Source organism: Amblyomma maculatum, chromosome 6, assembly GCF_055883805.1.
Source record: "Amblyomma maculatum isolate TAMU_Amacu chromosome 6, ASM5588380v1, whole genome shotgun sequence".
In the NCBI taxonomy this organism is placed as follows: domain Eukaryota; kingdom Metazoa; phylum Arthropoda; class Arachnida; order Ixodida; family Ixodidae; genus Amblyomma; species Amblyomma maculatum.
This window is the reverse complement of record NC_139349.1, coordinates 78,001,479-78,023,877: the sequence shown is the minus strand read 5'-3', so window position 1 is coordinate 78,023,877 and position 22,399 is coordinate 78,001,479. Positions and strand designations below refer to the sequence as shown.

General features: G+C 47.0%; 1 protein-coding gene across 4 annotated transcripts; it reads right to left on the bottom strand.

Moving 5' to 3' along the window:
* Positions 1-1,269: 1,269 nt before the first annotated feature.
* On the bottom strand, positions 1,270-22,116 carry drn (zinc finger AN1-type doctor no). 4 transcript variants are annotated; one of them, XM_084606983.1, is made up of 5 exons: positions 21,969-22,116; positions 18,812-19,030; positions 12,242-12,372; positions 9,439-9,607; positions 1,270-2,892 (listed from the first exon to the last, which is right to left on the bottom strand). In XM_084606983.1, exons 2-5 carry the CDS (start codon positions 18,963-18,965, stop codon positions 2,744-2,746), a joined length of 603 nt encoding a protein of 200 aa, XP_084463109.1. In that variant the 5' UTR covers positions 18,966-19,030; positions 21,969-22,116; the 3' UTR covers positions 1,270-2,743. The 4 variants fall into 4 exon arrangements, with proteins under 4 accessions (XP_084463109.1, XP_084463110.1, XP_084463108.1 ...); XM_084606984.1 differs by lacking the exon at positions 21,969-22,116 and adding an exon at positions 21,639-21,872; XM_084606982.1 differs by lacking the exon at positions 21,969-22,116 and adding an exon at positions 20,596-21,043.
* Between the last annotated feature and the right edge of the window lie 283 nt (positions 22,117-22,399).

Sequence of the window (22,399 nt, the reverse complement as noted above, 5' to 3'; positions counted from 1 at the left end):
AAGCACAGTTTACTAGGGCCTTCAGGGAGGATAGAGCGCACTGAAGGGTAACCTTTTTATTAGTTTCTTCGATAACAGTCTGCTCGAGCACTGCTAGGCTTGTTTTCAACATTCTAAGCAATAGGCCCTGTATGGTTTTCACACTCTCTCGAGGTTTCTAGCGAGTGGTACCTTTGGCACAGTACCTCTTAATATGCATGTATGCTTTTGTCCGATGCAGGCCCGACACGCTGGCCATTGACGAAGGCTCGATGGTGAAGTACCTGATTGTTTCCACAGGAAAAAATAGAACCGCTGGTGTAGTTTTTGCAGCTGGACAAATTTCCTTATGGTCTCTGGTATGAAGTTTGCATTATTTGCTTCACTGGGAGGATGTGCTTTATCACATGCCTCCAATCACTTCTCATTATTAGCAAACATTTACCACGCTCCACACTTCCCTAGCTTCCAAAATTTTGTATTAAGCAGAATGCAAGACGTGTTACACCTCTGCCACTGGTGCACTGCCAGCATTCTCATGTGCAAGTGAATTTGATAGTAAAACATCCCAACAGCCGGTTTGGAGCAAGAAAGGCAGTCTGGAGCAGAACTTCCACCCCCTGCCTATGGCTAGCTTCTCCGGATATGGAGAAAACTTAGTTTCAAGAGGACTTGTGGGCAAACAAGGGATTGTTAAGAAAAAGGTAAAAGAGGGCTAAATAGGTATACAAACCAAATCAATACATATATTGACCCATATAGTTCATCTGACAAGGATCACCTGTCTCTGACAACACATAGCAGGCGGTCTTGAACCATAGTTCTGGTAGAGGTGTCCAGAGCATTATTGTTCTGGCACGGGAATGGCTACACAAGGGAAGATTGACCTTTGTCACAATGTAATGTGGAGTGGCCTACCTTTGCACTAGCAACCCTGCCATCCCCTTGCACTTAAAGGTTTTATTAATATATCCTTTTCACTTCTTTGTAAACACACACCTAATGTTCAACCAATAACCTCTAACCAGTCTGCAGATAGTTCCCAGCTCTCCTTTTGAACAGTGAAAGTTAATTTTCTTATTGGCCAAAATGTTCAATCCCCACACCTATAAGTTGTACAGCTTCTATTGCAATAAAAAGCTCCAAGAATGCTCAGCACGGTCCACCCAAAGAAATCCAAGGGGAAGAAACATGTTAAGAAATGCATACTTTCTGTAACACGATGATAAACATTACGTTTCACAGGTAAAGCACTAGTTAATACAGTGTTTCAAAGTAAAATAAATCCAGCTGATTTCGAAATGTTTATTTGTACAAGAAGATATAATACAAAGTGGTCTCTGCATTCAGCAACCACTGCCTATTACTAGAAAAAGAAACAATCTTAACTCCGACAGTTACCACTGCACAGTATAATTTTACCAATACCCAAGTGAATGACCGGCCACAGCGCTCAACAGCGCTCACACCACACACATGCACGCACAAAAAGTAGAGGCAATTTTTACTGTGCTAGCTTTGTACCGCCAAGGTCAAACAGCAGTCAAAAAGGTTTCGGACTATAAACCATGCAGTTCACAGCATACAAAAACAAAATTGCAGTGCACCCGAAAAACCTGCTAAGCACTAGCTCTCAAGCTGCATGATCTTAGCAGCCCAATTTTGAAATCACTTGCAATGCAACTCTACAACCTCCTCACTTTGCTAGCCAATGAACAGCAAGCCTGGGAAATGTATCTGCCAGTCTAAATGTAAATTAGGGAAGAATTCTTAACATCAAGTAAGCCAAGACCTGCTGCAGCAGTCACTGCATCTGCCTTAGGACTAGCAGTGCAAGCCAATGAACACTGGTTTCCAGCAGCCCTGGTCGCAATGCATAGCTTCTCACTGTTTCCCAAACAAAAAATGACGGAAAACAAAGCTTCAAGGAGCCAGCATATAGCACACAACAATGCAACACCGTTTACTGCAAGGCAGCGCACTGGCGTAGCCTTGGTCAGGAAAAAAAAGAAAAAAGTACAGAAACATACTACCAACATATCTTTCTGTGAGGCAATGACACCCGCACACCACTGGTGCCCACCGAGAAAAAATGCCTGCATCCAGATGTACGCATTCACTTCAGTATAAGCACAATGGCAGGGCAAGTCAGTCTTTGTCAGATTCACACACACATGCACGCACACACACATGCACGCACGTGTACATTCGCTCCAAATTAAAAGAACAGAAGTCTCACACAAACAAGAAAGAGTGAAGCAAGATGTGCAGAGGAAAAAGGAGAAGAAAAATCTTTACAACAGTGCACCAAAGAGTGGGCACGCTATGAATTTCTTAAATGTTCCTAACACTTCTTGGTCTGCTTTTTGTTCCTGCTAAAATCATGTTGAGTAGATGAGAACAGAGAGAGAGCAGTGCAGTAGCACTGCAGCAAACTGAAAGAAACAAAGGAAAGCAGTTCATTCACAAAGTTAAAAAAAAAAAAAGAAACGAAAAAGAGGGCACGACTACCAGAACAGCAGCGGAGCAGGCAGCAACAGCTGGCAATGGCAAGAGACAAGGAGTGAAAACGGGGAAAAAAAAAAAAAAAAAAAGAAGCACTGAAGGCAAGCGAAGGACTGCTAAGGCTTTAAAAAGAAAAAAGAACAACTTGGCTGCAATCTTGCTTGCGTGATGCTTTTTCTTCTGCCTTCCTCGTGAGCACACAACCCCTCCTCCCCCACGGACCAAAAAGGATGCAGCACCCTCCTACACTTGAGGGCCCTCAAATCTTCTGGATCTTGTCCCCGACGACCACAGGATTGTTCTTTCGGATCTCCTGGGCACCCATTTCCTTATAGTCAAAAGTACAATCGTGCTCGTTGGAATATCTATGCAGACTGCAGAACAGGCCCCCACAGCGACACTGGAAGCCTGCACAGAGTCACAAGGTGCACAGCATCAGCAACGCATAACTGAGGCACTGTGGCATCTATGCGGTAGCTTGGGCAGTCAATATATAACCTACCTATTCAAACCTTCAGCCTGTCCCAGCTTCAAGCAAATACTCCAACAGAACCTTATCAGTTACTGGATCTTCAAGTGGCTATTTATTAGGGGTATGCAAATATTTAAACTTTCGAATACAAATCGAGTAGGTTTGTTATTCGATTTGTATTTGAAACGTACCAAATACACAAAAAATTTCCAATTCACCGCAGTTTCCCCGCACTGTGTGCTTCACCGCAATGCTTGAACGTGTCCCTTTACAGTGAAGCATCCTCAAAACTCGATGGGGCAGCTTTATGAATACCTTGCCTTTTGTGAAGGCCGTCCTAACTGTGCACAAAGCACCTCACTAAGCCAAGAAAAAAACATTGCTCTTACTTCGGTTTATCTCAAGTGCAGACATCCACTGTACAAATGTTCACCAGATAAAATTACTGCGATGCAAACTGTTTATGGCACTTCTTTTAGGCCCATTCAATAATTTTAGGTTTCGGATAATTTGGACTTTTTTTTTCTTGTCCCTCGAAGGTCAAATTACCGAGCTTGCTGTATTCAGCAGGGATAAGACAGCTCCACCCGGTTTCATGCATCTTCCTGCATGTGTGTGTGTGTGTGTGTGTGTGTGTGTGTGTGTGTGTGTGTGTGTGTGTGTGTGTGTGTGTGTGTGTGTGTGTGTGTGTGTGTGTGTGTGTGTGTGTGTGTGTGTGTGTGTGTGCACGCGCGCGTGTATGAAGGAAAGAAGCCAACAGTCGACGAGGTTTTGGCCTCGCCGACTGTTGGCTTCTTTCTTTCATGTATCATAACGAGCACCCTCATTTCCCCTTCATTTATCTGCTTATATATATATATATATTGTACTGTGATAGTCATCGCCATCGACATGCACCTGTGCGTTGTGCGACGAAGAAGAAGTACGCTGGGCTCGCCGTTGCAAGGTCCTGTCCTCACAGCTCTCCATCTGAGCGTCAATAAACGCCCTATTACAATTGGCGGAGGTGCCGGAAACGATCCCACCCAAACTGGAACTGCGAAGCCGTACACTACCCTCTACGACCGCCATGCAAGACATTCGACGCAGCCGGCCGTTCCACCCACGATCATGTGTGCTGGCGTCGTGCGCCAGCGTGACCCTTGCCTGTTCAGCGGCACGGCCGATCAAGATGTCGACGACTGGCTGTCATCCTATGAAAGAGTAAGCACCTACAACAAGTGGGATGACTCATACAAGCTCAGTAATGTCATATTCTATCTGACGGACGTGGCGAACCTCTGGTTTCGCAACCATGAGGCTGACCTGTCATCTTGGTCGACATTTAAAAAGAATTTCGCGGAAGTGTTCGGCCGCCCGGCAGTGCGTAAGCTTCGTGCCGAACAACGTTTACACGATCGTGTTCAGCGCGCTGATGAGACCTTTACCAGCTACATAGAAGACGTCGTTGATCTCTGCAAACGAGTCGACCCGGCCATGCCGGAAGCAAACAAAATCCGCTACATCCCCGAGGGCATTTCTGAGGACGCCTTCCAGATGCTGGTAGCGAAAGATCCCACCAGCGTTAGTGAACTCGTGAAGCTTTGCCAGAGCTACGACGAGCTCCGCAAGCGGCGCGCTTCTAGGCGCCGCTCCAGTGTGTGCGACGAAGGCGTATCCGCATTAGCCCTGGGTGGTTCGCCAACTTCTGAAGGGAGCCCGCTGAATCAAAAGATCAAAGATTTTATTCGTGAAGAGGTCGCACGTCAAATCTCACTCCTTCCCCATTTTCAAGACTCGGGCCGCCTCGTTCCTGAACTGGCTCCATCTTTGGCCCCTGCTATACGCCGTGTCGTGCAAGAACACGTCGCTGATGCCTTGCCGTCCAACCCCGTGGTGCCGCCTGTGACGGCACCTCTCACGTATGCCCAAGTAACGGCTAGGCCACCACCTTCGCCCACGTCTGGCTCCTATGTGCAGGTCCCTGCCTACCGTTCACCGCCGCATGCTGAGCCTTCGTTTCAAGCCCCACCCTCAAGGTTCCGCCCACATCCTATGAAACCTTGGCGTACTACGGACAACCTTCCGATTTGCTATGCCTGCGGTCGGCCGGGCCATGTTGCGCGCCTTTGTCGCCAGCGCCTCCAACCTTCACAGCCTGACATGCGATTTTACCCGTACGATACCGACTCACGCTCGCAAATGATTCCGCCCGGTTCTCAATTTGTCCCACAAGATCGCCAAACCTATACCACTCGTCGATCACATTCTCCTCGGCGCCGATCGCTTTCTCCAATGCTGCGACGTTCTACCAGCACCGTTGAGGGAAACTAACAGTCGCAGTTCCGGGGGCAAGAACTGCGCTTGTTTCGAATTCCTCAAGTCCTCCATGCCGTCCCGCTAATGTTATCAAAGTTTCTGTAGAAGGCGCCACAGTTCTCGCTCTCGTCGATACCGGTGCAGCCGTCTCCGTCATCAGTGAAGCGCTCTGCCGTCGAATTCACAAAGTGACCACTCCGATTTCCGACTTTTCGCTCCGCACCGCCTCATCACAGCACATTCACCCCTCCGCATCTTGCACAGCCCGTGTGCTCATTCAAGACGTCTTGTACCCCATCGAGTTTATTGTTCTGCCGAACTGCTCGCATGATATCATCCTCGGATACGATTTTCTATCGACTCATCAAGCCGTTATTGACTGTGCTCGTGCACAAATTTCCTTCGCCCCCCTCTGTGATGCCCCCTTCTGTGATACCCCTCCCCGCACTGCAAAACTTCTCGTCACCCATGACACCGACATTCCTCCGTTCTCTGCTGCCCTCGTACCACTGTCTTGTGAGTGGGTAACTCCTTTGACTGCGATTTTTACACCTTCCGAAGCCACCTCCCGTCATCCCTGCCTCCTTTTTCCGTTCGCTGTTCTCGAAATTCAAGACGGCAAGAGTGCACTTTACGCCTCGAACCCATTTTCTTGCCCAGCAGTCCTGCTCCGTGGCGAATGCATTGGACGTCTTGAAGAGCTTGATCCCAGTCATATCACCACTCTTGCTGACTCAACCCCCTCCTTCGACGTTAGTCTGTGCTCTTGCGATGTTGCGACCGCTTCGACGCCCTCCGACGTTTTCCAACATGCTATTGATGCTGATCTTCCACTTGCGCAACGTGATCAACTTGTCGCCCTCTTGCAGAACTTCGCTTCTTCATTCGACTTTCCTCAAACTGACTTGGGCCGCACGTCTGTCGTAGAGCACACCATCGACACCGGTAAAACTGCACCTTTGCGCCAGCGCCCCTATCGCGTGTCGGCTTCGGAGCGCCAAGTAATTGCTGATCATGTGGACGACATGCTCCGTCGGGGTGTCATTCGGCCATCCCACAGTCCCTGGGCGTCTCCAGTTGTGTTGGTACCTAAGAAAGATGGCTCCTTCCGGTTTTGTGTCGACTACCGCCGGCTCAACAAGATCACGCGCAAGGACGTCTATCCTCTGCCACGCATCGATGACGCACTAGACTGCTTGCAGGGCGCCGAGTTTTTCTCCTCGTTGGATTTACGATCTGGCTACTGGCAGGTGCCAATGGCTGACGCTGACCGCTCTAAAACTGCCTTCATCACACCAGATGGATTATATGAATTCAACGTCATGCCCTTTGGGCTTTGCAACGCCCCGGCCACATTTGAACGCCTCATGGACACTGTGCTTCGTGGATTCAAGTGGCGAACCTGTCTTTGCTATCTCGATGATATCGTAGTCTTTTCTACCGATTTTCAATCCCACCTGCTCCGATTGAAGGACGTTCTCACTTGTCTCGCTACCGCCGGCCTCCAACTGAATCTGAAGAAGTGCCGCTTTGCTGCTCGCCGACTAACAATTCTAGGTCATGTCGTTTCTAAGGATGGCATTCTTCCCGATCCCACCAAACTTCGTGCAGTTGCCGAATTCCCACGCCCAAAATCACTGAAGCAGCTACGAAGTTTCATTGGCCTATGCTCTTACTTTCGCCGCTTCATCTTAAATTTCGCCTCTATTATTGCTCCTCTCATCCAGCTCCTCTCCGGTAGCTCCGACCTCTCCGCATGGACACCTGCTTGTGATGACGCCTTCAACACTTTACGCCGTCTTTTGGTTTCGCCTCCCATCCTCCGCCACTTCGACCCGAATGCGCCAACTGAGATTCACACTGACGCTAGCGGTATTGGGATAGGCGCCGTTCTCACCCAACGCAAACCTGGTATCCGAGACTATGTGGTGGCGTACGCAAGCCGCACCTTGACCAAGGCAGAGTCCAATTATTCTGTTACGGAAAGAGAATGCTTGGCCATTATTTGGGCCATCGGCAAATTCCGTCAGTATGTCTATGGCCGACCATTTTATGTGGTCACTGATCATCACGCTCTGTGCTGGCTGGCGTCCCTCAAGGACCCGTCCGGCCGCCTTGCTCGCTGGGCTCTTCGCCTCCAAGAGTATGACATTCGTGTCATATCGCTCAGGCCTCAAGCATACTGACGCGGACGCTCTTTCGCGCTCACCGCTGCCTCCCTCTTCGTTGCCTGATGAGATCTGCGCCTACGATTTGTCTTCGCTTGCCACTATTGACATGGCCACGGAACAGCGGCGCGACCCGTGGATATCTACACTTCTGGACTTTCTTTCAAGTCACTCTCCAGGTCGTCTGTCTCGGGCGCTTGCCCGCCAAGCTCACCATTTTTCAATTCGTGACGGGCTGCTCTATCGCCGCAATTATCTTCACGACGGAAGGAAGTGGCTTTTAGTCATCCCCCGTCATCTCCGCGCCGAAATTTGTGCTGCTTTCCATACTGATCCCCAGTGCGCCCACGGCGGAGTGTTGAAAACCTACACGTGCTTGCGTCTACGCTTCTTCTGGCGTGGAATGTACCGCTTTGTCCGCCATTTTGTCCGCTCCTGCCAGTCTTGCCAACGCCGAAAAACTCCTCTCAAGTCCTCTGCTTCGTTGCAGCCGTTGCCCTGTCCTGCCCGTCCGTTTGATCGTGTCGGCATAGATCTATACGGTCCCCTTCCTACAACTTCAGCTGGCAACCGCTGGATTATCGTGGCAGTGGATCATCTAACCCGCTACACTGAGACATCATCATTGCCCTCTGCTTCCGCACGCGACGTGGCTGCCTTTATTCTGAAAAACCTGGTTCTTCGCCATGGTGCCCCTCGCGAACTGCTCAGTGACCGCGGACGCGTTTTCTTATCAGACGCTCTTGAGGCTCTCCTGAAAGAATGCCGCATCATACACCGCACCGCTACCTCGTACCACCCTCAGACGAATGGACTGACAGAACGTTTTAACCGCACTCTCGGTGACATGCTGGCTATGTACGTGAACACCGACCATTCCAATTGGGACCAAGTTCTACCGTTTGTTACTTACGCATATAACACCGCGACACAGGCCACTACTGGATTCTCTCCATTCTTTCTCCTTTACGGGCGCGAGCCACCCTGTACTATGGACACACTTTTTCCCTACCGCCCTGACGTTTCCGAATCTTCCCCGCTATCCGATGCCGTCACGTACGCAGAAGAATGCCGTCAGCTCGCCCGCTCTCTCACAACAGAAAATCAGTGGCAACAAAAATACCTCCGTGATACCGGCGAAGCTTCGTCATATCTCCCGGACACACTGGTGTGGCTCTGGGTGCCCTCCACAACCCCTGGCCTTTCAAAGAAGTTTCTTGCTCGCTACCACGGGCCATATAGGGTCCTCCAGCAAACATCTGCAGTCAACTACGTAGTTGAGCCCGTCACGCCCTCTGCGGACTTGCGTCGCCGTGGTCGTGAAACAGTTCACGTGAACCGATTGAAGCCATTCTATGACCCCGCTGTGTTTTCCGCGCCATAAGTCGCCAGGATGGCTCCTTTTTTTACCCGGGGGGAAAATGTACTGTGATAGTCATCGCCATCGACATGCACCTGTGCGTTGTGCGACGAAGAAGAAGTACGCTGGGCTCGCCGTTGCAAGGTCCTGTCCTCACAGCTCTCCATCTGAGCGTCAATAAACGCCCTATTACAATATATATATATATATATATAAACTGGTATATGAAATCCTGTACAGAATTTGTACTGGATTTTTCAGTGGGATGCACACTTCTGTGCAATTCTAGCATAATTTTATTTGCAAATACCACATGAATTCTGAACTAAAGACAATGTTTCTTTGATTTTTCCCCCCATATTTGTATTCGATCTGCATTAAAAAATCTCAATATTCACACGCCCCCAGTATTTATGTGTCAAACCTAAGCTTGTCCTGAGTGTTTTCATGAAACTGGAATTCTTGCTTGACTGGGCCAAACTGGCTTTAAATGGAACTGCCATGGTAGGGTGTTTAGCAGACTGTTCGCTCAGCTTTAACCTTTATTAAAGAATGCCTGCAGCCCTCAACTTACCAAAGGCAACCTACTGTGTTATTACTGTCAAAAAAAAAAAAATAAATAAATAAATAAAAATGTACACCAAGCAATCACTCACCGGTGAGGCCAACTTTCTTGCGGCATATCCGACACCGATTCTTCTTTTTCTTTTGGTCCTTCTGGTCATCCTGCTGGCTGCCTGTTTCAGAGGTCACACTCTCTGCTGATTTTGACGGTGCACCGCATGCATCCAGGTTCAGGTCTGTCTTCTGCAACAAGGAACAGGCCTTATAGGACCCATACAGAGAGACAGTGTATCAGCTACTCTCACAATACACATATATACACACACACAATTCAAAAGACAATGGGCACTAGGAACAAGGCATGAAGCAAACACACAAAAAAGGCACAAATCTGCACAAGCTTATGTGTAACTGGCACAGTCTAGCCTTTAAGGAGCACAATGCAGTATGAAAACAGCCACCGCAGAAAATAAAAGGTCAAAGGTTTGTTACAGCAGCTCGAAAGTACACTAAAGAAGCAAATCAAACAATTCATGACTCGTCTAGACTAAAGCTGGGGTTTAGAAGCCAATGCCAGTTGCACTTTCAAATGACTCGCTGAGTTGCCCTCAGAGATCCTCAATTGCCTACACAGTGATTTTGACTGCTGTCAACCCCTTTTACTTCTACTGCCGTCTTTCAGCAATAAATTTCTTAGGTAAACGGGTTTTGGCAGTTTTTGGTTCACCTGATTGTATCTAGAGGAACTTTCATACCAGTCACACGAATAAGGCCTTTGAGAATTAATGTTCTTTGCTCCAAAGGCGGTTGATGTGCAGCTACATGGCAAAGTCGTGAGCCCTTTGCGATGAAGGCCCAAACCGGGAAAGGCAGTCGTCAGCGACCTTCGGCTGCGTAAAGGAGCAGCCCAAACCTGAGCACCACGAGGCGGGCTTAAAAAAAAAAAAGCTTGCAAATATAATTTTTAATATTACATTTAAGCTTAATTTATTCTACTTAGGAGTTAACTTTGCATTTCAATGAACGTTTAGAATCACGAGTGCTGACAAAAGACTTCGAACGTTTTCAGCAGCAGCACCGGCATATGTGGTCAGAATAGAAAGGAAAAAAGAAAAACTTTTGTTACTAAACATCCGCTTCACTTTCAGGATCTCTTTATTAATGATTTGGTTACTTTTACTAGCATAAACGAGGGCAGTCTTGTTCACTTATTACATAAGCTGAAAGATATTGTTTACTTCAATTTTGGTAGCTGTTACTAGCGCCATTTCATGGGCAGCGGTTAACAGCCGTTGTGATTGCCGTTCGATAGATCTCCTTTGCACTTGCTGTGTAAGCAAGTGCAAGTGCATTTTTCCCTTTTAGTTTTGCTTCTTTAATGCAGTAAACCTCCATTGCAGTAAGGACCTTAGAGAAGTGCCGTGTGACTGGGGTATAAGATACCTTCAGACCCTCCAGATCCAAATTAACCCAAGTTTTAGTGTATTGCAAAGACCCAAGACAAAAGCCAGCATCCCACAAAATTATTTCCACACAAGTACTAATAATAAATAATAAAGCTAATAAGCACTGTGGAAGCCTACTTTCCCCTTCAGTTCCAATGCAGCCAATCACCACCCCATCAGGCGTCGAGACAGTGCCAGCGAGACAGTGCCGTTAAAACCATATATTCAAATTTTTTTGTGATGTTTGCAGAATAATGATATACTGAGCCCAGTTTGCTGATGCAAATTTTGGGATGAGGCTGCCACATTCCAACGGCACACTACACTGTTGGCTATAAGCAATATGTTTTCAGTTTTAAAACACAATAGTGTCCCTAGGAATAGAAACAAGCAAGTCAATCATCTACATGTTTCTCACAAACTCTTTGATGTCTCTCATGAACAGATATCGACGGGACATAAACTGCTTCGCTTGGAGCACCAGTTTTGCTTTACTGCAGGTCACTGGATTGGCCCATATGCTGTTGCAATCTAAAGTGCGAAATACGAAACTATACCGCAGATTACCGCAGGACGCACCACCTGCACTACATGTAAAATACAGCAAGCTATTGGGCCAGATACTGCATCTTGAAACTGCAACGAAATGGGAGTACTGCCAGACACAAATTCCACGTACGCAAGAACCGTTAAAAATGGACCAGTGCCGTCCATGTCCAGCGTCTCTTACGTGAGAGTTTTTGTATCTGCTGGTACTCCTACTCTGTTACAATTTCAGAATACATCTGAATAAGCAGTTCGGCACATCAGCTCAAAGGTGTTTGTTCCTGTCATCCACTTTTTCCCTTAATGTGACTGCTAAGGCTAGCACAGGTTTCCAAGCAACTACATGAGTGTCGACGTGTCACAGTTTTTCGCATATCACTATCCTCTTAATGCCCGCTTCAGATGAACGCCTCCTCTCACATGGTGGTTGTGTGATGCGATCACAGCAAAATAGTGCTTGTTTGCCTTTCTCCACTGTCGATCATACACTGCAGTGATCAGCATGCGCAGTGCTGAGCATGCAGCATGCCGCCACACCAGAGGCAGCTCTTGACGGCTGTCAAAGCACTCTTTTTTACGGCAGCCATAAAATTACTGCGCGATTGCTATTTATTGTGGAGGAAGTCATTTTGCAAAGTATGACAACTGATGCCATACGTGCAAGGAGGTGCCAAGTTCAAATGAACAAAACAAAAATGCTCCCAAATAATCAGATGGAATGACGAAAGTGCAGTGAGTAGAAATTCAGCGCCATTCGTAAACTATTCAAACTTATGGGTATCTCCGAAAATCCCTTTGGCACAGCTTGGCAAAGAAAATTTTGTTCGTACCAAAATCTTTTCGTCAGTACTGGCGCAACATTTTCGGGCACATGGATACAAAGCAGAAAATCAGCAAGTCTCACCTCACTGACGGCTGCGTCCTGGGAGGTGGAGGCCACAACGGGAGGAACTGTGGGGCTGGCTGTGTTCAAAGCAGGATCAGACACAGCTGCGATGCTGGCGGAAGAGGCACTCTCACTGGACGACGATGAAGCTGAAAGTCCAAGGAGCAGACATCACTACCAACACTGTAATGACACCCAAAACAAGAAAAATGCAACTTAATACTGACAAGGACAGCAACTAGCAAGCCAAGTGAGTAGTCCATGATGAATGGCTCCGCATACTTCTTAGAAATCAGTTTTCCCAAGAAACACAGTATTTATACAGTGGAATGTTGAGTTAGTTGGTCTGCGCACATGATGAAATAAAAATTTGTCGACGATTATGCTATTTCAGCGAAATTTGAGCGTAGCTGATCAGCTGTTTTACCTTTTTCGATAGATTAAGGCAAAGATTTCGAGCAAGACATGTATGTACAATTACAGACAACTATTTCATTTTTCATACATATTCCTTCAAGAAACACTCCGCTAACAGTTCTTGACTGTCATGAAGGTAGCTTTGTGGTCGAAGAAATGAAGAGAGCAATTAAGTTATCTGGAAGTTGCGGGAGGCAGCACGTGGGCCCATAGGAACGGTGCATGGTGGAGAGACTAATGCCACAAGCTGCAGAGGAGAAGAAAGAACTTTCCAGAATATCTTAAACCGACTTGAAAACGCTGTAGCCAATGTTAGCAAGCGTCTCATCAAGTTTCTAACAATATGTTTTAAAGGAAAATGAGGGCGGGCTAGATCCGGGCCAGGCCTTCCTGGCTTCCTCGAAAGCCAACGGACGATCGGCTAGAGTTCCGGACTATCAAACTAGCTGTATATACGCAAACTATATCAAAATATGATGCTTTCCTCAGTGAGTGTGTGAATTCTCTGTTACTGCACATGCTACCCTGCAGTTCGGTGTGGGCGCTCGCCTTATTCATGAATTATCTTTGCAGTGTGTACCATGTGTGGCCACGTCTTCCACTTGAGGTCTGAAGCGCACCTTTCACAATTGGTTCACAGGAATGCAAAGGCGCAGTATCTGTCAGACTTGTTTCTATGGACCCCTGAATCACACCGTAAGGGAAGGAAGTAAGGTGGGAGCGAAATTGGAGCTGGTTACGAGGGACAACACCGACTCTGCGAAACCCAGGAACGGGCACCAAAGAGCTGTGCTCTAAAACACAGCTGAATAGGCGACAATGCACAGGAGAGACAGACAAAGCATGGTCCTTGCCTATGCGAAGGTGTGTCTTCTGGGCACTGTCGCCTGTCCAGCTGCATTGTCATCACTTCATGCAGTATCACAGTATGTAGAATTTAGTATTTAAGTGACAACATCAAATATGAGGGACGCTGCAGTGCAAGTCTACAGAATAATTTCGATCACCTGGGAAGACAAGTACACCTGGCATCAGGAAGTTTCAATTGCGGCCACGTCATCGAGCTTAACTGCCAAGTGCCACATTGCCTTCCCCTTTTTTTTTTCTTCAAAAAATAGCACTATTCTTGCACCTTGCCACCACCTTTTACCTCCTATTCCAACATTTCCTTCTCATCCCTTCACTATACACCGGGCCCCCAACTCCAGCTTCACCAGAGTTGCCAATTTATGTTACGCGGGGAATGCGCACTTTCTTTACCAATGGTTTTCCTCTGCAATGTGTGCCAAAAGCTATTCCCATGCATACATGGCATCAACCCTCCCGTTGACAAGTACAGTAGTCATGAGGTTCTGTACCAAATCCCACTGCATCTAATTGCAATTTCTGGCACAAGATGGCCACATTTGTCCATGATGGACCATTTTTGTCCTGCCTTTCGTTACATTCCCATTTCAGACATCTATACATGAAACCGCAATGATCCCATGAAATGTTTCCTCAGAAGAACCCCTCTGCAGAGAAGAAAACACTTCAAAGGAAATGTGCAGTTTGCTACAAATCTCGCAACAAAGATAATTTGCAAAGGAAGAAAATGCAATGTTGGTGCGAACGATATGGAGTTGGCCTCTGTATAACGAATCCTACCGTACAAAGATGTCCTCCTAAATGTTAGAAGCTCCAAAATAGTAGCTACTATCCATATGGAGTTTTTTTGCACCATCTAGATTACTTTCTTCCTGTATCGAACCCTGCAAGATGCTTTTTTGGCAATTCATTATTGGCAAACAGTGAAGCACCATTCAAACTATATTTAAGAAATTTCCGAGTAAAGGAACTTGAAAGAATGGTGCCACTTTATTCAGGAGAAAAGCTCTATGACCTAAGCAAAGAAACAAATATTTGACATATTTGGTACAATTCTCATTCCAGAAGTGAAAGCAGGCTTCAGCATTTTAGAGCAGCTTTGAGAGCAGTAGTAAAGCCATTTTGGAGCATTTGAATTATATGTTGGAGCAAGTTTCTAAGGTCAAACTCCTTTGATAACTGCAGTTTTCTTTTTCTAAAATATAAAATCTCCAATTTGATTCCTTTTTATGCAAGTTCAATGCCTTTCCAGCTTTGCACTCATCTCTGACAAGACAAACAGCCAAAGCATGTAGAAATATATAACACGGGCCGACCTTAACAAAAACCTGGAGAACACTAGCAGCAAACACGCTTCATAACTCAACATCTGGTCTGACCTAATGCATTTACCTATTTTGACTGGATAGATTCATATGTCGAGTCTACCACTTCGATGCGCTCTAGCAGTGATACTAATTTGGAGTTGATTAGCGGGCATGACATTTCAGCTCCCTACCTTGTTTGTGCATATCCATCTTATTTTATTTTATTTAGAATACACCTCAAAGCCCCTAGATATGGGGTATTACATGATCCTTTTTGGTCCTATCCTGGGCTGATAAATTCCTGAGCACATGGGTATTTCGTCTGCCAAAAAGACACCTTCAGACCACAATAACGTGCCTTGACAAGCTTGGCGCCAGTTCCGCTCCCATGCTTTTTGCCTACCGTGGGATCGCAGACTGCAGCACAACCTCGACAGTCTTGTCCATGGTAGCCGTTCCATTCTACAGCTTTTTTACTGCACTGCCTCCTGCCAAATAGTTCCATCATTCTTAGCTTGAGCAATGCTGGGACTCATCTTTAATATTTTGGCGATAGACCCCGTATGCCTTTGCAACACTCTCGAGAAGCTCACTAGTGATTGACAGCTTTGGCGTACCAACCCATAATGCTTCAAGTATGGTTTTGTCTGCTGTGGGCCTGACAAGCTTGATATTTCTTCAACCCATACATGTTGAGCAAAATCTACCCGGACATTCAGCCGGAGTGCAAATGGTATCAGGAATTGGCAACCTATGACCACATATTATGGAGCTGCAGCATAGCACCGCCACCGGTGGATATTATGCGTGATCCTTCCCTCGAACAGTGGGAGGCCGTGTTGGCCAACTCAGACCCGGTCGTCCAGACCAGGGCCGTGGAGTGGGCTACCCAGGTCGCCGTCAGCCATGGGTTGATGGCCATCTGACACGGAATCGTCCACACATGCTCTCTGACGAAAATAAAGTTTTTCCATCCATGTCATCGACGAAGAGGCTCAATGGTGAAGTACCTGCCTGTCTTCACAGCAGAATCATTAGAATAACTTGTGCAGCTTTTGCAGTTGGACAAGTTTCGGCTGAGGAGGAGGTGCTATGTCACATGAACAGCGCATCCCCCCCCCCCCCCCCCCCCAGAAAAATTATCTCCAACCACCGATGTCTTATACTATATTTACTTGAAAAAAATATTCATTATGCTCCATGCTTCTTTCCCTTACAAAAATTTCATTTGGATTAAGCCCTGTGCAAGCTGCATTATATCTTTGCCATTGATGCAATGACAGTGTTTCCGTGTTCTGCTAAATTTGGTAGCCGAACATCAAATCGGCCAGTTTAGAGCAATATTTCATTTGGGAGCCAGATGGAGCAGGAAAAGCAGTTTGGAGCAGAATGGAGCAATTGGAGCAGCACTTCCAGCCCTGTCATTTTCGCTGGAAAGAGGGTAACTAATCCATGTGCAAATGGCAGACTTGGGGTAAAACTTCTGAAGTGTCTAGTGACTGAAACTACCAGGACTTGGTTATAATGCGAGACATTGCGCCTTCCGTTATCATGACTGGCAAGACAAAGAAAAGAGGCTTTTTAATGTGAAAGCATTAATTCGCTATTTTCAGACTTCTGTCCCCAGACCGTCTCTGCAGAAGTTGCGAGTAATTGAGAAGTGCCAGAGGGTAATGAGTGGTGTCAATGGATAGAGGGTGACGTAATGTTGCTGAAGAAAAAATAATTAGACCAATAAGTCAGTTATGTAATTAATTAGAATAACTAGTTCACAGGAAAGAAAAGGCGCAGTATCTGCCACACTTGTTCTGTGGACACCTGACCTGTGCCTAACCGTGCCTAAGAGAAGTGAAGAAGGTGGGAGTGAAAGCGGAAAGAGAGAAAGAAAGGGGTGCCGTGTGTATACGACGCCAAAGATGTGACGTCACGCAACCGGAAGTAGAGCTGGAAAAAAGCGCATAGGAAGGAATTGGTGCGCAATTTGCAAGTACCAAAGACTAAAATGGGTAAACAAGAAGTGAAATAATGCGAGGTAGAGGATGTGACGACATGCAACCGGAAGTAGAGCCGAAAAAGGGCATAGGAAGGAATTGCCGCGCAATTTGAAAGTACCAAAGACTAAAATGGGTAAACAAGAAGTGAATTAAGCAATTAGAAGCAACCAGAAGCAACGAACAGCAGCATCTGTGTTTTCGCATTACTCCAATGCAGATTCTACAGTGCTCTTTTTTAGTTTTCCATCCTATCTGGAAATAGTGCAAAATAGCAAGGAAAAATGTTCAGCTGTATAGGATTGCGCGTGCTAAACCTTGCTTACATCTGACGCTGAGTATCTAATTGGCAGGGTCCACACATGCCAACACACGGAACAACATTTCTTTTGGCACACTCTAGGGCTTTTTTTTTTTCAATTTCTGATCTCACTTCCTCAACATCAAAGACATCATGGATGCCGCTCGCCACACAGGCCAACTGTGATGCAACTGTCCATTGTTCCCCTTCAGACCAACAGCTGCAGAGACAACTGTCATTTTCTGCCTCAAAGTGTAGCCACAACATCATGCCCAGAGAATGGCAGAACCGGGCTCAGTGTCACTCACCACAACATCAACAGGCTTGAAACAAGCCTCTTTGGAAAAAGAAAAAAAGAGGAAAGTTCAATAAAAAAGGTTTTCAAAAATTGCCATTTGGAGGTTGACCTGGCGTGAATTAGACACCAGCTCTGTTCCAGCAACTATGCTTAGTATTTAAAAAGTAGATTTAAGAAGTATTCACTCTGTACACTTCTCTAACATATCCTAAAAACCAATCCATCCTTTTCAGGGGCTTAAAGGATGCAACACCAAATGTTTTGCATCCAGGAGCCGCCTAAATTGACTCACCCTAACTCATGTTCACTTTTGACATCATGACCCAAGAATTTATTTTGTAGAATGCAGAAGTATGTTACGTTTGACAAATCAGGTCCAGGGACCTGGCATAATCTTCACGTATCTGCAATGTGACAGTGAACGATGGCTCTTTCACTGCACAAGATCTATGCAAGACCAACCACCAAGCCTTTCACAGACAAAACAAATGAGGCAACTTCTCCCCTGTTACAGGCGAAGAAGGCCACCCTTGCATACAATGCTGGCTCTTCAGCAGCGTACTGCCCACGTGCTTCAAGACATTGCTTACATGCGATACACACTTTCAATAGAGGGATGCTTCACATCTTTGCGAATGGCTTTCTCTTCTGCCACGCAATCCTAGCATGGAATTCTATCATAGTAGAACTAATAACCGTGTACTGGAATATAGGTCGTTTTTTTTCTCAAGAAAAGCAAGCTAAAGCCACCCCTAGTCTTATATAGTGGTCTTTAGCAGAATTTGAGGCACAGTCTGGCAACAAGTGGTGTGCCTGCTGGTGAACGGACAGCCAAAACCGCATCGACAACGTGCAGTTTCTGGCATTTTGTCTTCCCATCCCAAGCGCATTTATCTTCATGTGCGCTTTTAGTAATGAATAACGGCATGTGGATGCAGTTTACAGTGGCTTTCCGGAAAATGATGTTTGCCGAAGCGAACGGCAACATGGCCGCTTTCTCAGCGACAGTTCGGCGTGTGGTGCCGCAGAAAAAGATCAGCTATTCGCATGCAGCCTTTCAGGAAATGCTTCGCAAGCAACTCTCTTCGTGGAACTAGACGACACACTCTGGGAGGTTACGAGCAGCAAAGGGTAGTCTTTCAACAATGCTACCAAGATCGTTTGGAGTGAGATCGTAGCTTTGGTGATGCAGGAACACAACTCTCGCATTGTAAAGCGTCCTTATAGTGATGCTTGGGTGTATGGTAGTAAGTAATTACTCCTATTTCAGAACACCGTTAAACAAACATGCAATCTTTCAACTGTCACTTCTTCCAACTGTTCATGATGTCAATACGCCATTTCATTAAACTATAAAGTTCAATTCTTTGCACCTCAAAGCCATGCTGTGTACACACACTGCCCTACCTGTTGGGCTGCCCCGGCCAGTTGTCTGCTTGCGCTTCAAGGCATCCTTGTAGCACTGTGAGCAGAGCCCATCTGTGGCCGGACTGCCATAAAAGCCACAACCGGACCGACACAGGGCCCCACTCTGAGACATCTGATTCGTGTCTCGCTCCATGATACCTCTTCCGCCCAGCGTCACTTAGTCACGTCCACACGGGGACCAGGTAAGCTGCCACACGCCTGTCAAATAAACCAGAGAGACACGTGCATTGTACACTTCAGTTTTCACTGGACACATGTGCTGGCCATATCAATAATGCAAGACACCAGTACCGATTATGTTCATCACTGCAACTACATCAAGCTCACCAACATCCCTTTTAAGATATGCCTTCAGCACCTGCCATCCTCCAAATTCAGACGTCTGGAACAGTGAGCACATTAGTGCTGCCATGCAGTACTAATGCCATGCTTTTATTTTACCAGAACCCCCTTGAATGTTCAGACAACATTCTCATTCAACCAGCCCACTGCAGAAGGGAGAGGAAATCATGCAGAACCAACAACCGAGAAGGTTCAAGCTGCAGTTGTAGCAACCACTTGCAAATAACTTCAAATAAGTCCAGGCAGAGAAGCGCTGAGAACCGAAGCTGCTGTGCACTAAAACTGCCGAACACTCAGCGACGTCAGTAAGGCCATGCTTACGGTAGTACCGCTAATATAACTTATATAAAATGTCTCGAGAACGATGCAAATGAGCGTGCTTTTCTGCGCGAAGCTCAAAAGAAAGTTTGCTCACATTTTCATCCTTGTTACCGCAATAGCGCCGACGTGCACAAGTCAGCCGGCAAGGCACTCCGAAGTCCGCAGTCCGACTAAACAATTTTCTCAACTTCCATAAATTTCGTCCCATCGCGTTTCCCTAGGACGCGCGTAGCAACAAGTTGACAATGCGCTACCCGAAAAAAGAAAAAAAATAGAGGGGGGGGGGGGGGGGGGGGGGGGGGCAAGGTGAAGGGCATCACCTGATCTGAACCCGTGAACAATGGCTTGCGTGAGGCTCCAGGCACTATGCCAGGCCGGACATCGGCAAGTAAAGACCATGCGCAAAACGCGGCGGCTTTCACCCGCGTTGGCAAAACCCGCTGCGAGTCATTGCCCTTGAGATGCGATACGAACAACTCCAAAAACTTTACGGCCATCGACATCAGCACACGTGAACAAGGAAACCAGCGAACGCTAGCACATCAACGAGGCCAGAGTACGCATTTATGGGCTTTGTATTTATCACGTTCGCAAAGCGTTCCGGGCTGAAAGCGAGGTATGCGTCACGCACAACGGCAATTCATTGCACGGAACAGCGGGGTCCGCGGCACGTAGGCAGCAAGGCCACTAAAGCGTACCCTGTCTGTCATGCCCAGTAGCTCAACAGCAACACACTGTTCAAACAGCAGCAGTGAAATTTACCAGTAAAGGGCATTCGAGGGAATGAAGTACAGAAAGCATCGATGTTACGGGCTGCGTGTCACGAAATGAACGCAAACACTTCACACAAGTCACGACACAACCGAACACCAAACCTGCGCAATAGGCCTACAATTGCGGAATCCAAACGCTACTAACAACGTCTTCGATCACGGTACAGATCAAACAAAAGCTAACAAGTTTTCTCGCACAAAACTGCGGCTGCCAAAGCCCGACCAAATATGCAGCTGCGTTATTACACCAAGGGCCTCCTCATTAAATGCCTGGGCGTAGCAAGGTTTTAGGCCTGACTTGTTCCCCAGCTGATAGAGGTTTCTCACCTAACTTGGCTCAGAGGCAATATTCCAGGTACAATGTGCCGACGAAGGGCCCGTAGCAACCACGAACAGTCCGCAATAGGTCACAAGGCTGGCGCAATAAACGCTTCCTTGAGAGCGAAGTGCACATCCACCAGAAAGACGAGGCAAAAATGGCGTCCACCACGTAAAGCGACAGGTATCCGAAGAGATTTCACAGCCGAAGAGTGTCCAGTCTACAAAAGCATCATTCGCGGACAACGCCGTTGAAGTTCTTTGTCTCTTGCGGTTCACGAAATAAAATACATCCTGCCGAGTCAACAGCAGCCCACGGACAGAAGGGACAATGCTCAGCCCTTCGTCGCTTTCGTGATGAGCAGCAGATTGCCACAATCAAAGATCAGAATTTTGTCACGTGACCACAAACCTCGGCGGTGATTGGAGGAGAAACAGAGGCGCTGCTAACGTTCCTTGCTCAAGAACGCTATTTCACTTCCTGCGGTGACGTTAACAGATTTTCCGGTAGCAGTGACGCAAGCTTTTGACGAAAGAAAAAAAAAACTGCTTTCATCTTCGCCGCAGGCAGGTGACGTTGCAGCCGAAATGCTCTGAAATTAGCCGAAGTACGCGTACTAGACTTGTAGCAAGGTCGTTCCACTCATGCTTAACCCGAATGCTGGGTATTGCACGTGTTTAGCTGGTGGTGAACCCGTTTAGGGCAGCCACCTCTGAAAATGTCATGGCTTGAGTGAAGAGTTTCGAAAATATTAAACAACAAAAAATTGCAGCCCTCCAGGAAGCAATAACAGAGAGCGCAAGACCGTTGACTTCTGCAACCTCGAGGAGTTGCTAATTTTTGCACCCTACCAGAGAGCTACGCCTTCGAACCGAGGCGCGCATTCAAGGTGAATTGCAAAACACAGCATTCGCGTAGCACTTGCCAGCTTAGCAACTAACGCGTTTCCCATTTAACGTCTAGTGCCAATATGAGAAAACCGCCTCTTCTGCGAGCTGGCATGTCAGCATGCTTGCTGTGCTTGGCATGTGCGTCAGGAGAAAATACGCACCTCTCGGTCTGCAGTCCCAGCTGTGGTTATTCGAAATGATTCACGTCACAACCTGTTCCTGAAAACCCCAACTGCGCCAACCGTGCTCAGATATCTTTTTTTCTTCTTGCCTTCGCGTCGAACTTCGTCGAATTTTAGGGCATCACAGCAGAATACAGCGCATGAATGATTCTGGCGGTTAGTTTCAGTTGAGGGAAGATTGCCTGTCGTCAAGCGCACTACTGGCACTACGTTCGAACTGCGCATTTATCATCCATGACGTCGTTTCATAAGGCTGCTGCTTTTTTAACATGCTTAAGTGCCATGGCTGTCACTTGCGCGAGTTCTCACCTTTGAATTTCGACGCATGCCTTTTGTCTTCGGCCATAATTTGGAGCGTTGTGTCGAGGCACGTGATTTCCGCAGTAACGCTTGGTTGGGGCAACTACGCGTTTTCTTTTTCTTGCTCGTCGTCGGTGGCGAAAGCGTAGCGAAAGTAGCGAAAGCGCGTGAACCCGTGAACAACGATTTCGTCATTATGCTAGCGGCGCAAGTGACAAATTAACACGCTGTTAAAATGCTGTAGTAACCTTGCGTTTAAAACGACTCTTGCAATGCAACGTTCGAGCAGACTCTAGCAGCGCCCGCAAACTTTTTTTACGAAGGGTAAAATATATGCCACCATGTCCTAGCATTAAAAATTTCAGTAACTACATATAGCCACCGCTGTGGTCCAGTGGTTAGGATGCTTGGCTGTTGTCCAAAGGGTGCAGCTAGGATCG